This window comes from Podarcis filfolensis, assembly GCF_964270895.1.
Source record: "Podarcis filfolensis genome assembly, chromosome: 7".
Taxonomy (NCBI): domain Eukaryota; kingdom Metazoa; phylum Chordata; class Lepidosauria; order Squamata; family Lacertidae; genus Podarcis; species Podarcis filfolensis.
In genome coordinates, this window is record NC_139603.1 from 61,700,880 (window position 1) to 61,716,188 (window position 15,309).

The 15,309-nt window shown below is 42.8% G+C and overlaps 1 protein-coding gene across 1 annotated transcript in view; it reads left to right on the forward strand.

The window, feature by feature from the left end:
• Positions 1-8,250: 8,250 nt before the first annotated feature.
• STMN2 (stathmin 2) overlaps positions 8,251-15,309 on the forward strand; it is a 31,232-nt gene continuing 24,173 nt past the window's right edge. Inside the window, exon 1 of the mRNA XM_083623476.1 lies at positions 8,251-8,495. Within this exon, the coding sequence (XP_083479602.1) occupies positions 8,477-8,495 (19 nt within the window). The 5' untranslated portion in view covers positions 8,251-8,476. The remainder of the gene's footprint in view (positions 8,496-15,309) is intronic.

Genomic DNA, 15,309 nt, shown 5'->3' on the forward strand with positions numbered 1-15,309 from the left:
CCACTCAGACAAAGGACCCTGTGCCTGGAAAGTGTGGTGCAAAAGGAAGTCCAGGTGAATCCTTAGATAGGACTTTTGTTTTGTAAACCTGGGTCTAGTTTGATGAAAGATGGCTTAGAAGTTGAATGAGTGAATAAATCCACGGTGGAGAACCTTTCTCAGCCTGAGGACTACATTTCCTTCTGGACCATCTGCCATTGGTGGATGAGGCCAGAAGCAAATGGTAGTCCAACAACATCTGGGGGACCCAAGGTTGGGAAAGTCTGCTCTGAAGACAAGGGCTGGATCTAGACACATAAAAAGAAGAAGTTTTAGAAAAATGCATTGTAAACCTCATAATGAGAAATCACATTGCCAAAAAATGGAACTCCAATTGTTACTGCCCTTTCAATTTAATATCCAGCTGCTGCTTTTCCCCTGGCAGAGACTCCAGGCATGAGCAACAACCTTCAGGGTCTGAAAAGCCTTGGTCCTAACCTATTAAGCTACTGTGGACTGCATTTCCTGAGACCTCAGTGCCCTCTTCAGATGCAGAAGGGGACAAATGTGTACCCAGGGAGTTGCCTGATGCAAACTCCATCTAGCTCAGTACTGTCTACGCTGACAGGCAGTGTCTCTCCAGAATTTCAAGCCAGGTTCTCCCCTAGTCCTATCTGGAGATGGTGGGTCTTGACCCTGAGGCTTTCAGCATGCAAAGCAGATGCTCCAATTCTGAGCTATTGCTTTCATATTACATCTCCCCACATGACTGGAAGACAGCAGGAATATCTGGATTGATTAGGTCTAGCAGTAGTCTACTTGGAACCTGGGTGTGTTTCTTTGCCGGGTCAACAAAGCTATATATTTTGCTCTCTGCATCCTCCAAGTTCAAGACACTGACCTTAGAAGGTCTGGATTGAGATACAGCCAGCCAACCACAGCCCAAGCCATACAACCCAAGAATAACGAGGAATGAGAAAAGAGAAGGCAAATTTATCCTTACCCAGCAATGTTCTGCTAACAAGCTACAGGGAGGTTCAAAGTTCTATCACTGTGTTGACTAAACACAAGAAAGTAAATAATTAAGAGAGACAGCCTTTTGACATTCTTTATTTTCACTCTGAAATGAGAATCTTAACATGACTGCAATGTAATTGTTTTTGCTGCATATAAACCCTGATGCTGTACAGGGGTTGTTTCTCTCTCTTTTTTACCAGCAGTGAGCTACTGTTTTAATTGGCTTTTCTGAGCTGGTACATATTAATAACAGCTTGCAGTCTTTTTCAACTTTTGGTGTTTAATAAGGAGTCTCTTTTCTTATGATTTACAGCAGCAGTTTTATTCCTCCTGGCCATTATTATTAAATTCAAATTTAAGCCTTCAAATTCCAGTGCAGGAAGCAATATTCTCTATCATGTAGTGCTGGTAATTAATTAGGTTCTAATTTAGTATAATCCTTGTGCATTCTTTTTTCAACACAAAGTTGTATAGAAGAGTATCAGAATGGACTTATTATAGCCATTTTTTCCCCTTAAGGGTTTAAAATCATTAAGGAATTCGGCTTTCAGTTTTTACAAAGTAATCAAGCTTCTAGTCCTGAAAATTTATAAAATACGCATTCACAGTATTTGCAAAATGCTTTCTGACTTTTTCTTTTCACAGGGTTTCTCCTGTAAGGTTCCAGCCAGGTCTGGATACAGTTCTGGTGTGTGTGTGTGTGTGTGTGTGTGTGTGTGTGTGTACGGCTTTACTGCACACACATAAAACATATTTTATGTTGTTTGCATGATTAGTATTTTATATTTCTTTATTGTTGGTTGCTGAATAATTTCAATGTGGGAATCTAGTTCAAAGCCTCTGTAGACAATAATCAAACCCAGGGGTCATCTTCCCCAATATTCTGGATGGAATATAAAGTAGCCTTAAGGAGATCAGTCCTGTTATTGGTATGCAGAGGGTCGCAAGGCCAGCTGGCTAGCCCCAGCTAAGTCGTCTCCTTCCAGCTGGCCCACTGCGAAGACGCATCAGCCTCTGCTCCGACGTACATCAGTGACCCGGGCTTCAAAGCCAGGGCACACTATTTCAGCAGAGCGAACTGCACACACAGAATAGGCATGAGGTTTGTGGAAGCATACTACAACTACTGATTTATTAATCATAAATCAGGACAAAGAAACATGTCGTCTCTCTCTTTGTCTTCCCAGAGAGACAGGGAAAAGCAAAATCTATATTCACAATAGAAGTTCCCAGCAAGCTGTGCTGGTATGTAAACAGACATGTGACATGCAACAGTTCCATGTCTGCTCCTTAAGCTAGAATGGAAATCTCAGCAAGTCCATCAGCATAAGCATCTCTGCTTGCCAGATGTTGGGCTGTGGGGGCCCAGGCACCCACAATTTTTCAATGAAGGGGGCCACCCCTCAAACTTCTTTACAGCAGGGCACGCACAATATGGGGTGTCTGCATGTCACTCAACATGGCCCACAACGTGTGCAAGTCACCACCCCAGGCACCCTCTGTAGCAGGGGCAAGGCAGCGTGCCTGCCTGCCTGATGGAATACTTTCCCATCTCCTCCCAGCCCCCAGCCCCCTGTGCTGTTCTGGGGATTCTCCTGATTTCCCCAGCTGATGGAGGGGCTACAGGGGGAGCAGAGGAGAAAAGGCTGCATTGTGCTAGTGGGACTAATAATTCAGCCAGACCTAACCCTGATCCAAACCTTCTGATCATCTGAACCGGCAACATAATCCCTAATATGTTCTGTGTCTATACAATCATGTATTCCTAATTATCTCAATTTCTTATTTTCCAGCGTACATAGAATCATCTAGCATGCTAAAATATTTACACCTGCAAGAGGTTTCTCAGCTCTCCATTTGCAAAATGCAATGTGTGAGATGCCATTTACAGTGTATTGACTAAGGATGTGGTATTTTAAAAGCTATTAGATATTACCCTGTTCAGGAACAAACGTTTGAGAGAGCTATATTTCCATGAATGACAATGTATGCAAAACTCGGGGGCACTCCTATATGTACTTCAACTCAACAAACGCTTCATATAGCCCCTCAGCTCTTGAAACATCTGAAGAGAATTACTGGAAGAGAACGTTTAAAAAGAGGCAAATTCTAATGTCAAATCCTGAAGGTTTAAACTCCCTCCCATCCCCCCAACTTTTCTCTACAATTTGTGTGAACTCAGTATAAAAAATTTGTAGCCCCGAGTGCTCCATCGACGGCCTGATAACTGCTCCCCATAAATAACTGATATGCCAAGGGTTTGACATGACATTGATTGTCATGTAATTTCTTGAGCCCAGATTTTGGTGATGGAAATCTCTACGGTACTCAAGACAGTCTCCTCCCTGTTCCCTCTGGGGGCAGGCAGATTTTTATGTGCCTGACAAGTTAATAATGTGGCCTGTTACTCTGCCACATTTTCTTTTCAAATATGGAAATGCTCGATCTGTGCAGCAAGCCACAATGAAAGAAACCCTTCCCCCTTTTGGCTCAAGTTGCCCTTTCTACTCCTCCCAGTGAAATCCCAGAGAACAAAGAAGCTGTCTATGGATCATCATGAAGTCTTACAGAATGGCATTAGGCTTTGCAGATAGCAGTGGTCTTAGAGTGCTCTGCTTTACATACCTTAATAATGTTACATATTGTGTTCTTAGAATAAGGATGATTCAGGAAACATTAAATCAGGTACTTCTTCATACAATGTATCATTAACTTACGAGATTTACTGTGCAGTGATTGGCCACTAGCATTATCCGGGGTTAGACTCATCAGATAGACCACTAAGGGAAATAGGGAAATGAATGAGTCAAACAGAAACTCATTTATACTCTTCTGTAAATGTTCAGCCTCAAGCTGCTTCACAGATGTGCAATGGAGGGAATCTGCCAGCAAATAAAATTACCTTCTAGATTCTACAGTAACAGCCAAAAGGTTCCTAAATGTTTGGATGCCATATGCAGAAAAATCAAGTGGCATAGACACATTGATTACCAACAGGAAAATTCCAACAGGAAGTTATCCTGTGGAAACATCATGATGTTCCCCACTCTACCAGCCCTAATGCTTAATAAATGCACCAGATGAAGTGACCATCACATATTGCCTCATTTCAGGAAAGTGTCTGACTAACAGGAAAGGATTGGCCTAGGGCTGGGTGGACTTCATGCTTGAAGGAAGAGTCCGTAGCAATGGTGTAGTGGAAGGGCAATGCATGTGCTTCTTCACAGTAGGAGCTATGATGTCATCTGCCAGAGTGGCATTTGTGGGGATTCAGAGACAGATGTCATCTGGCACATGAGCCTAGGGTAGACTCAGGCCTGAAGTCACCCAGTACACATCATGACTTATCAGGCACTATAGGTGTGTTTTGTGTGTGTGTGTGTGTGTGTACCTGTCATGATGAGCTCCTACACATCATAAATTACCACTAAACCACTGTTTCCTGCACTGGAAAAAAGACAATACCCTTGTATCCCCTCTGAGTATGACTCAAGGAAGCCATTACCTTTCTCTCTCTTCTCTGTAAATGAAAACTACACACACACACACACACACAGAGAGAGAGAGAGAGAGAGAGAGAGAGAGAGAGATCAACCCCTTCCCCACACCCCCTCTCTACTGAGCTTTGCTTTTTAAATTGTTTCAGAAGAGATAATCTGCTTTTTAAGATAAAAAGTAAAGATTATTTTATGGCTGTATCTACAGAGGCCACATTGTGCTACACAAAGAGTTAACTGAAGTCAGCCATTTGCACCCATTCATCCTCTACATCCCATCTCCTATTCCTAATCCAGCTCAGATGGGAGGGAGGGGGGATTTAGCTTTCATGCTTTATAGCCAGACAAAAGGAACAGAGTGAGAATATAATGAAACATAATGTATAATGAAAATGGCAAGGTACTGACAGAAACTACTGATTTCTTATGTTGGAGAAAATATCATATAAAGAAAGGAAGCAACAGATACACACGGGGGGGGGGGTCCCCAAGCTTGACCCTGATTCATCCCCACCCCCAGTTCCAGTCATTGCTGTGGTTGAAGGAAGCTTTCTTATGATTCAGCTAAGTGATTCGATTGGCAATGTAACAGTCTGGAAAGCTGCAGAGTGTTTCAGTACCAAGGACAGCTCCAGTGCAGCTGCTCACTTGCGTTCTTGCTTGTCTGCTGAGCATCGAAGTCCTGGACAAAGCTTGTGTGTGAGGCAGCCACAAGCTCATAATTACGATTATTCTGATCTGCATCATCATTGTGGGTTGGTTTCTGTTTCTTAGCCTAGATTTTAGAACCTTTTGATGAAAACCCAAAGAAAGTTACCAGTGTCTGGGGCTCTTGCTACAAGAGCTGTCCTCTTATTTCAACACATGAATCCCTTTTTTCACTTCAGTACAGCTAACATTGTCTCATTCAAAGTCAAGCAGCACCTGTGCTCTCCCGCAAGACTTCGCAGTGCATCAGCAACCCTTGTCTCTGGTCTGGAAAATATCAACCATCTGCCCTCTCAGCAAGACCATAATGGTTGTTTTAATATTTGTTTCAAATAACCTGGGACTTTCAACATCTTAGTGGGGATATGATATGAGAATCATACCTGCTACATGGTGGGGGGGGAGCTTTGGCCTGTGTGCTAATCTTGGCCCACCAGAGGGTCCAATTTGGATCATGTGGCCATTGCCCCCCAAACCATGCATATACTGATATCAGTTGATGGGCAGGAGGACAGTGTTGGCTGTGCAATCCTTTCCCCACCAGGGAATACCACCAGCATGTGGCTCCCATATGGATGCCTAGATGGGAATGTGGCCTCGGGCTGAAAAGGGTTCTCCACCAGTGTTGTAGCTCAAGGCCTTGAAGAGAAATTCCAGGGTCCTCACATCATACTGTAAACTGCTGTCCCAGTCCGAACATTTGGGCAAGATTTAACCAATATACCAGTGACTACAATTTGTGCTTCTACTAGAATGCACAAACACCTTTTTCCAGTGTTGGCTGATATGCTGGCTGTGCCTTTTCCGGGAACATCTCCCCTAGTCCTAGCTGTACATGCCCTGGCAACAGCCAGACCAGATTACTGTCTATGTGGACCTGCTTGTAAGAGCTGCTTAGAAATTTTAATTGGTTCAAAATGCACCTGAGAGGATCTTAACTGGGACTCATTGTATGGAGCCTATAACATCAATATGACATCATCTTTATTGCCTTACAATTTACTTCTGGCCCCAATTCAAAGTGCTGCTTTTGTGCTTTGGAGCCCATAATAAAAGAAGGATGGGGATTTTCAGTAATTGCATCCAGACTCTGGAGCCCCCTTCCTGAGAAGGCTTTGCTCCTTCTTGGTTTTCAGAATATTGTGACGGCACAGATGTTCCAGGGGGCTTTTTGGAGTATGACAAATGAAATCTGCCCTGATGCTTAAAAAATTAATTGTGTTTTAGTTCTCTACTGGATTTTCTGGGATGATGTTGTTTTAAATCATAATAATGTGATTTTAGCATTTTTGGCTTTTTGATATTCTTATAACCTGCCTTGGGTGTTCAAGTGAGACAAAGGTGAGATGTGTTTTAAAATTAGAGAGTGAAAATCCTAACATCACACACACACACACACACACACACACACACACAGTGGGTGCCTGAAAAATCCCTCCCACCAATCATTTTCATCATAGCTACCTCACAATTATTTTCACTCACAAAGAAGTGTGTGTTGTGGTAAATCTCAGGGTACTACTTAATGCCATCGCTTTGACTATCAAATAGTACAAAAGAAAGAACATCACTGGTATTAGTTCTTAGCTCACCAAAGCTGTGTTCATAGTCCTTTCTAGCACACCATCTTTGAGTCAGTATCTTACATGAATTTCAATTCTCTCCAACTCAAATTATCAGGTGAAAGCACAAATTGATGTTTTTGCTCTATTGGATCAGAAGGGAGGAGGGAAAGTCCTTCTCTCTCTCTCTCTCTCTCTCACACACACACACACACACACACAGCCCTTTTGGCAATCACATTAGTGCTTAGTTGTGACAAAGGAAGGGAAACATGGCAGCAGAAATTAAATTAGATAATTATCATCACCTGGATATATAATTGCATCAGAGAGAACAAGAGAGATATTGAGCCACTTGAAACACATCCCCCCCCCCCGATTATATTCTGATCATTTTGCAATTTCTCAGATGCTTATATTTATATTTGCTAGTCTCAGGCCAAGCTCTGCAACTTTCTTATGCACGATAGTTGGCCCGTGTGAAACCTAACACCCACCACCCCCAGCAATGATCCTAAATTTTTTTAGAGCACTAAAATACTGGAAGACAGTGGTGAATAGGCCATTTCCATTCTTCATTTTAAAAACCCTATGGTTTATACACACTCCATCTAGCTAACAGTTCTTTTCACACTAATGGAATAGAGGATAGCACTGATCCCTCCCACACTCCAATGAGCCCACCTCATAATAAAATATTATTTCTCCATTGTCACTGCACCACAGAAGAGGAAAGAACAGGTTCATTCTTGTCCCACATTGGGTTCACAATAGAATTTCCCCTGCTCCCAAATTTCAGACACATACTGTACATAAGCAAATGAAGCTGTACATTTACCATTAATGCATCTGGGAGTCATCACACTTTCTCTGCCTTATCATTCTATATTTCTTAACAATGTGGATGTCAAACTTCATATTTTCTATTCTTATTTTGTAAGCTTGCAGTGATGACCCCACACTTTGCTTTTTTCAGTTCTTGGTTCTGCTATTTTTAATGATATGCAAGGTAACAAGAATAATTTATAAGAGCAAACCAAAACACATTAAAAAGCAGCAAACTATTGGTTTTAACAATACACTCACAATGAAATCCGATGCATGTCTACTCAGAGGTAGGTCTCTCTGACCTCCAGAGGCCTTACTCACAGGATAATGTACATAGGATTACAGCCTATATATATATATAATTCCACTGCATGGGCGCAAAATCAGCTGTAATACTAGGCAATTTTTGTTTAATGTTCTCCCCTGCTTCCTCCTATTAGTACCATAAAATGTGTTAAAGTGCATTTGTGCATGTTTTACAGGTAGCAACAGCCAGAGATTTCAAGACCAATAGGCTTTTCATGTAAGACATTAAGCATTTGACATGGAATGTACCACTGAAACAAAAGCGAAAGGGGGGTAGCAGCACTCAAGAGCCAATTTCCATTTCAAACTGCATTCTGGCACTTTATACTCCATCACCATTGGCAGATCAATATTTAATGCCTGGAGATTCTAGCTCTGCAGGAGTCATGTCAGGGGACCTCTCGAGCCAATCTGCTTGGATAGAGGAGTGATAATTATTCATGGGCTCCTGCCTCTTGCTCTTTCTTTTGCACAGCCCCACTCTGCTGACTCAGTGCCTTAGTCTTCTCTCTCTCACCCTCCACTGCTGTAGCTGGACTTCTTTGCCTTCACAACCTCTGAGCGTCTGTACACCTCACAATGGCTAAAACTGCAATGGGTAAGGAAATAGTACCATCTCTTTTGTCTTCATCCTGTATGATAGCTGCTCTATTCTAGAAACCTGCTGTCCGTGGTGCTGACGGAGCGCTGATAATACTAATAACCAAAAATATTGTTTTTATTTCTATTATTCGCCTTGGGTTGTTGTTATATTTTTGGGTTTTTACAGCCAAAACCTGGAAGCAGCTGGGAATTTGAGGGATCCTTATAAGTCTCTGGTTTACTTTTAAAAAGAAAAATTCGCTTCGATTGTTTTACACCCCTAGCCACAAATCAGTTCATCCGGAGTATTAACAGTGCAATCCGAATGCAATCCTAGCGGTCTCCTTCAGTGTTTTTGGTCAGGTAAACCCGAAGCTCCATTTCCAGAGCACTTTTCTGGGACTGGCGTGTGGCAAAAAGGAACAAGTTATTCTGTGTTTTATGCGGAGTTGTTGCCAGCCTCCAAAAATCAATGTTTGCAACCGGAGGGGGTGCGAGTTTAGGAGAATGCACTGGGGGAAACTGACCAGTCCTTTTCGACTTGAAATTGGTCAGTCTTTTTGAATTAGATGGAGACGGCATTAGATCCAACTATCTTTATTGCGTGAAGAGGAAATGAAGAAGGGGTTTAAGAATTAGGTTGCGCTGCCTTTGTGCTAAAGATGGACGGGTGGTGTGTTTTTTTCCCTCCCTTTTATCCCGTTGCAGGGTGGGGATTTAGGGTTGCGGTCGCCTTGGCTTTCTTTGTGTAAGGCTGTCATGCAGCCGTTGCTCCGGGCGTTCCCGGCGAGAGCGCACCTGCAGAGAGAGCGACGCCACAGACTCCAGCAGCCCGACACAATGCAGAGCGACCCCACCCATATCGTTGTTGGTGCTGCTGCTGCTGCTGCCTAGTCACAGGCGCACTGGGGAATCCTCCCCCTCCCCTGCTTTTTTCTCTCCCACCCACTCCCAACGCTCAGCTAGCAAGGGAGAAAAAAGAAGGGGCTGGAGGACAGGAAAGAAAAGGCACTTCACCCTTTCCAAATTGCAGCTATTGCTTATCAGCATCGGTTTTCCGCTCCCTTCCAGTTGTTTGTTTCTGCAGCAACCTCTCCGATCCCCTTGATCTCTAGAGGCTGGTTCTTTTAGTAGCCAGATTGTGGGGGGAGAGGGGGAAAAGTAGGTCACTGGATTACAAACCTCTACCTCTTCCTTCTCCCCACCCCGCTAGAATTGCCCCACCTGCTGTAATGCCTCCAGCGACCTTGTTTTTATTTGGTCTCGTTGAAAGCAGAAGCAAATCCCCCTCTCTACGCACACACATGTAGACTCAGCAGCCCCCCAGCCACACCCCTGCACCGCACCCAACCTCCCTCCGCATCTGAAAAGAGGTTCATTGCAGTGCTCACCGAGAGCTCTCCAGCAGTCAGGACTGCAGGTCGGGGAAGAAAGATCACAGCTAGCTGTGTTTTCGGAATTTATACCAAGAAAGGTTATTGTTGAAGTCAGTAAAATCTCCTGATTTATTTATTTAGCATCGTTTGGAAGAGAGCCACGGGCTTTCCTTTCCTCTTGCCCCTCTGATCCCTCTTTCCTTCTCCCCTTCTCTCTCTTTCTCCGACTTTCTCGTCTCCATCCCAAAACTGAGTCTGCAATAAAACTGCTTTATGGTGGAGAAAAGAGATATTGCAGTGAAGGGCGCGGTGGGTACTGGGGGAGTGAAGGGAGACGGCTTGGCGACCAGCATCACACATCTTGAAATGGCTTTTTAAAGTATCCAATTCTTTTCTCCACCTTTTGCAAAAAATGAAACCAATATATTATAAGGGGGTGCCGATTTCCCCCAAAAAAGCACCAACTGACACACAGGCAACTTGGGGAGATATCATATTTCTTTTTTCCCCTTTCCCTGGTCCTCCCTCTTTCGAACAAAAGCCTTGTCACCTAAGAAATCTTGCTCATTTGCTGCACTCTCACTTGTCCAAAATTAATACGGATGCTCACTGAGCCCCACTCCTTAAAGGCTGCTTTCTTTTGGCTTCGAGGTGCTCAGTGCTGCAGGAAGCCACTCCAGCCCACTGTCAGAGGGCTTTGTTATTCCTGAGGGAAGGGCATGAGACAGCTGTTTATGCCAATGCAGCCAGACAGGAGTCTGGCCTCATCCCCTTCCCACTCCTCCCCAATGCTGCAATCGGGTAATCAGTATTGATAATTTGTAGTCAGTCAGAGACTGGTCACTGCAGAAGGCCCCTGTTCAGAATTCCATAGCCACAGCCAGCAAGGGATCTTCAGGGTTTGGCAAAGGAGGATTTCATGAATCCAATGCAGGTGAGGTGGTGGCAGTCCCTAGCGGCTGCCGATTAACCCTGATGATTAATAGACCCTTCCTAGTCACTCCACTATTCAGGCCTGCCTTACTTACTTACCGAGGGTATTGTCTGCAAGCATAAATAAATGCAGTGCCTTATTCTTAAAACTCCCTCATGAGTAACTGCATTGCCGCATAGACAATAACATCTTCATTTTCAGTTTTTTTTAAAAAAAATAAAAATGGTTCTGAAGTCATGGAATCATACAGCTGAAAGAGACCTCTGAGATCATCCTGCCAATACAGAGATTCATTGCTAAAGCATCCTTGAAAGGAACACAGGCACTAGGAAGCTGCCTTAGACTGAGTTAGACCATTGGTCCATCTAATTCTGCATTGTCTACCTTGACGGGCCATGGTTCTCAAGGTTTTCAAACAGGGTTCTCTCCCAGCCCTACCTTGAGATGTCAGAAATTGTACACAATGCCTTCTGCATACAAAGGAGATGGTCTACCAGTGAGCTGCAGCTCTCCCCCCAAAATATTTTGAATATTAGAACATGGGAACAGAGGAAGCTGTCTTATACTGAGTCCATTGGTCCATCAGACTCAGTATTGTCTACACTGACAAGCCTGGTTTCAGACAAGGGTCTTTCCCAGGCCCACCTAGAGATGCCTGGGATTGAATGTGGAACCCTCTGCATGGGGAGCAGATGTTCCACCACTGAGCCATGTCCCAAGGTGGCTGTCCAGCCTCTTCTTCAAAACCTTTGATGAAGGAGAGTCCACCACCTCCTGAGACAGTCTGTTCTGTTGCCAAACAGCTCAAACCATCAGGAGGCCCTTCCTGACGCTTAGTCTAAATCCTTTCTCTTGTAATTTGGACCCAATGGTTCAGGCCCCACCCTAGGGAGCAACGGAAAATGTATTTGCTCCATTGTCTCTGTGGCAGCCCTTCGAATATTTGAAGATGGCTTTTGCATCTCCTCTAAATATCCCTAGTGAAAAACTGCTTATGCAAAATTATTTTCAGTTGTTTACACATGCAAATTTGAAAGAATGTTTTGGTAGCTAAAATATAATCCATCTGTTCCCCCTCCCACTGGGTATGGTTGTCATCTTGTTTCCTCACTGAGGCTCTTTGCCTTTTCTCACTAAAAGATGCAGTGATGGGAAAGCTGTATCTGTTGAACTTAAGCCTGTAACAGCACCAGAGTTCTAGGGGGGAGGTGGGGGCGACTCTTATATCAGTTGCAAAATTCTCTGATTAATGTCCTAGGGTAGGGAAGTAGAGTTGCTATTCCAGAGGGAATGCAGATATTCAGTCCTCATCTCAGTGTGGGAGAGAAACACTTGGTTCTCATTAAGCTGGAAGGCTGTCAATTATTTTTAAGACAAATAATTACACTGCAGGACATATACTTCCACGGAAAATGGATCAATGAATAGATGAAGAACTAGACACTGATTTGACAATAGATGTATAGCATTATTTAATGGTTTAGGCTGACTTTCCATCATACATGGGCCCTGACATCAAGATACCAGCTTTCCAAGAACTGCATGAATTCTGCTCATTTCAGCTCAGCACAGAGGTCCTCGCCAGTTACTGATTTTCAAAGAAATGTGCCAAGGGCAGATGTTCAGACCTAGAAGCCCTACTCCTACTAAACTATAGGTCAGAGTGAGCAATGGGTGTTTAGTTGGGAAGTTAAGAAACCTGTACATGTCAGAGGAATTCTCTTTCTATGTGAAATTACAATAAGGGGGCAGCTTGCTGGAATAAGCCCATCTAGTCTGGCGTTCTGTAAATGCCTGCAAAACAGGGTGCTGGAATTTGTGGCCCTCCAGATGTTGCTGGACTACAAGTCTCATTATTCTGACGATTGGCCATGCTGGCTGGGACTGATGGGAGTTTTGAGTTCAAAAATGTGGTCTGGAGGATGGCTACTCCTACTGTAAAATCTTTGTCCCACCATTTGTTGTGACTAAGCCTGTGAGAATGAAGGCCACAGTTAGCCAACAACTGAGCTGGTTTACTTCCAGTTAAATTGCACTTAGGGCTAAGGTGCTTACTGTTAATTATGAGCAAATACTCGTACTGGGGAAGGAGCCTTAAAAGTGCTGGCCCCTTTCTTAGAAAAGTTCACTATCTGCCATCTTGAGACCAGCCAAGCCATTCCCATTTAATCCACCTTTTATTCTACCATAGAAGCTGGTTGTGATCTTCAATTTGATAAATTACAGTGTTTTCATATCTCATTTTTATTATGTATTGCACTTATATTTTATGTATTTTTAAAGCCATTGGAAGTTGCCCAATTTTAAGATAAAGGGGGATGTAAAATATTTAAGTAAAAACATGTATAGTTCCCTGTTTTCTAGGAATATTGATGCATATCTGTAGGGGTTTTCTGCGTCTCCCATGACAATTTGTTGCTGCTTTGGTTATGTTTTTCCTGTCAAAACCTAACTATATCATTTCTTTGCAAACTGCCACAGCTTTTATTCTAAATATATCAAGAACAGCCAAATTTAAGCACTTTTTTAGTGCCACTGATTTAAACAGGAGAGAGATTTAAGCACATACATAACACTCACACTGAAATCAATGGAACTTAAAAGAGCTAAATTCTGACAGGAGTGTGTTCATTGCTTTCCAGTCTAAAAGCTTCACTAGGTTATGGCACATGATGCTAGACAACCACATGCTTAAGTGCCTAGACAGATACAGGCTAATGGATTGTGTCTCATCTACCAGCATCATTAATGTGAATTTATTAGAATATTGGGTTTAATGTGGGGAAATGTCATAGGTCATAACCCTCAAACCATATCTTCAGCACTTCAGCTTTATTTCATGGTTTGATTTCTAAATCATAGCAGTTTTGACAAAAATGTGCTGATAACTGTAATTAATGTGTCGCTTGCACAAAATAATAGGGCAGAATTTGGCCTAAAACGGAACAAGAATGCTATTATTTTTTCAGAATGTCCACTGTTCTTTGGTATTCATGCTTATATTGTTCAACTTTACTTTTAAAGACTAGTAACTCAGTCTTCAGAAAGTGTCAAGGAGTTCCTGTTGCCAAATTTATAGGAAGCTGCTCTCTTGATAAAAAGAAAATAATGATAAAGCCAGTACACACTTCTGAATATAATTGTCTATATAATTAATAAAACAACAACATGTATAACTGAGGATTAGAGAGTATGTATAGTCCTAAAATCTCTTTTGGCTTGTTCTGGTCTCTGGAATCCAGAAGCTGTGTCATATGGCAAGGCCAGAGAAGTCTCAGATACCTTGTTGTTACTGGTTTCCAGACATTTTCCCCCCAGCTTTATACAATTCTGTACTAAAATTTGAAATTGGTTTCTGTCTGAGTTATAAGCAGTTGCAAGTTGTGTTTGTAATGTTTCCTTACTATTAATATCAAGGTTGGGGAACCTGTGGCCCTACTAATGTTGCTGAACAACAGCTCCCATCATCCCTAGCCATTGGCCATGCTTGCTGGGGCTGATGGGAGTTTGTGGTTCAGCAGCATCTAGTGGTCTACAGTTTCCCCACCCCTGATTTATACAGTACTTGGTTATTAGGTTTCTGCCTTGGCCTTCCTTCAAGCCACTCATGACAGAGAACAAGCCCTATTCGCATTTATCCTGGGCAGGGGCAGAGATCATCTATTTAAACACATATCTGCTCCATTCCCAGAGAAAGTGAGATGGTCCACATTTAAAGGAGCATTATAAAGTGGTTTTCCAACTCTCCTCTCCATCAGGGGTAGCCAATGTGGTACCCTTGAGAGGTTGTGGGACATCAGCTTCCATGAGTCCCATCCAGCATAGCCCATAGTTTGGGATGGTGGAGTCTAACAACATATGATGTACACATTCCGGGGGGATCTTCCTCTGTTGAGCTCAGATATTGGAAATGAGCTTGACTGTGGGGGGAAAGCACATTGAGAGAGGGGTTGTAGAAAGGTAGGTGGCAGTCAGAGTGAGGCTCCTACATTCCTTACCCAAGGAGATGTTTTGCTGTTAAAAATCATATCTACACAGCCATATTATTTTTCTAAATAAATTAAAAAATTGTTCAACAGCACCTTAGAGACCAACTAAATTTGTTCTGGGTATAAGCTTTCGTGTGCATGCACACTTCTTCATGCACATGAAAGCTTATACCCAGAACAAACTTAGTTGGTCTCTAAGGTTCTACTGGACAATTTTTTTAATTTTTTAATTTATTTCAACTGTGTCAGAACAACACAGCTACCTACCTGAATATTATTTTTCTGTGCAACTGGGACATGGGTCTGGTGCCATAACATCTGAAGTGAGCCATAATGGCAGGCCCATAGACACCCAATAATTTTGTGGCAAAAAGTAGGAATTTGAACCAGAGTCCTACACTCTGTACACTACCCTAGCAGTGGCACACTAGTTCACCATCCATTTGATTATTTTTCTCCAAAATAAATTCTTCAAAGGTGCTAGCTAATGAAACAAAAGCAGTCTGCCTATATATAAAATCAAACCCATCC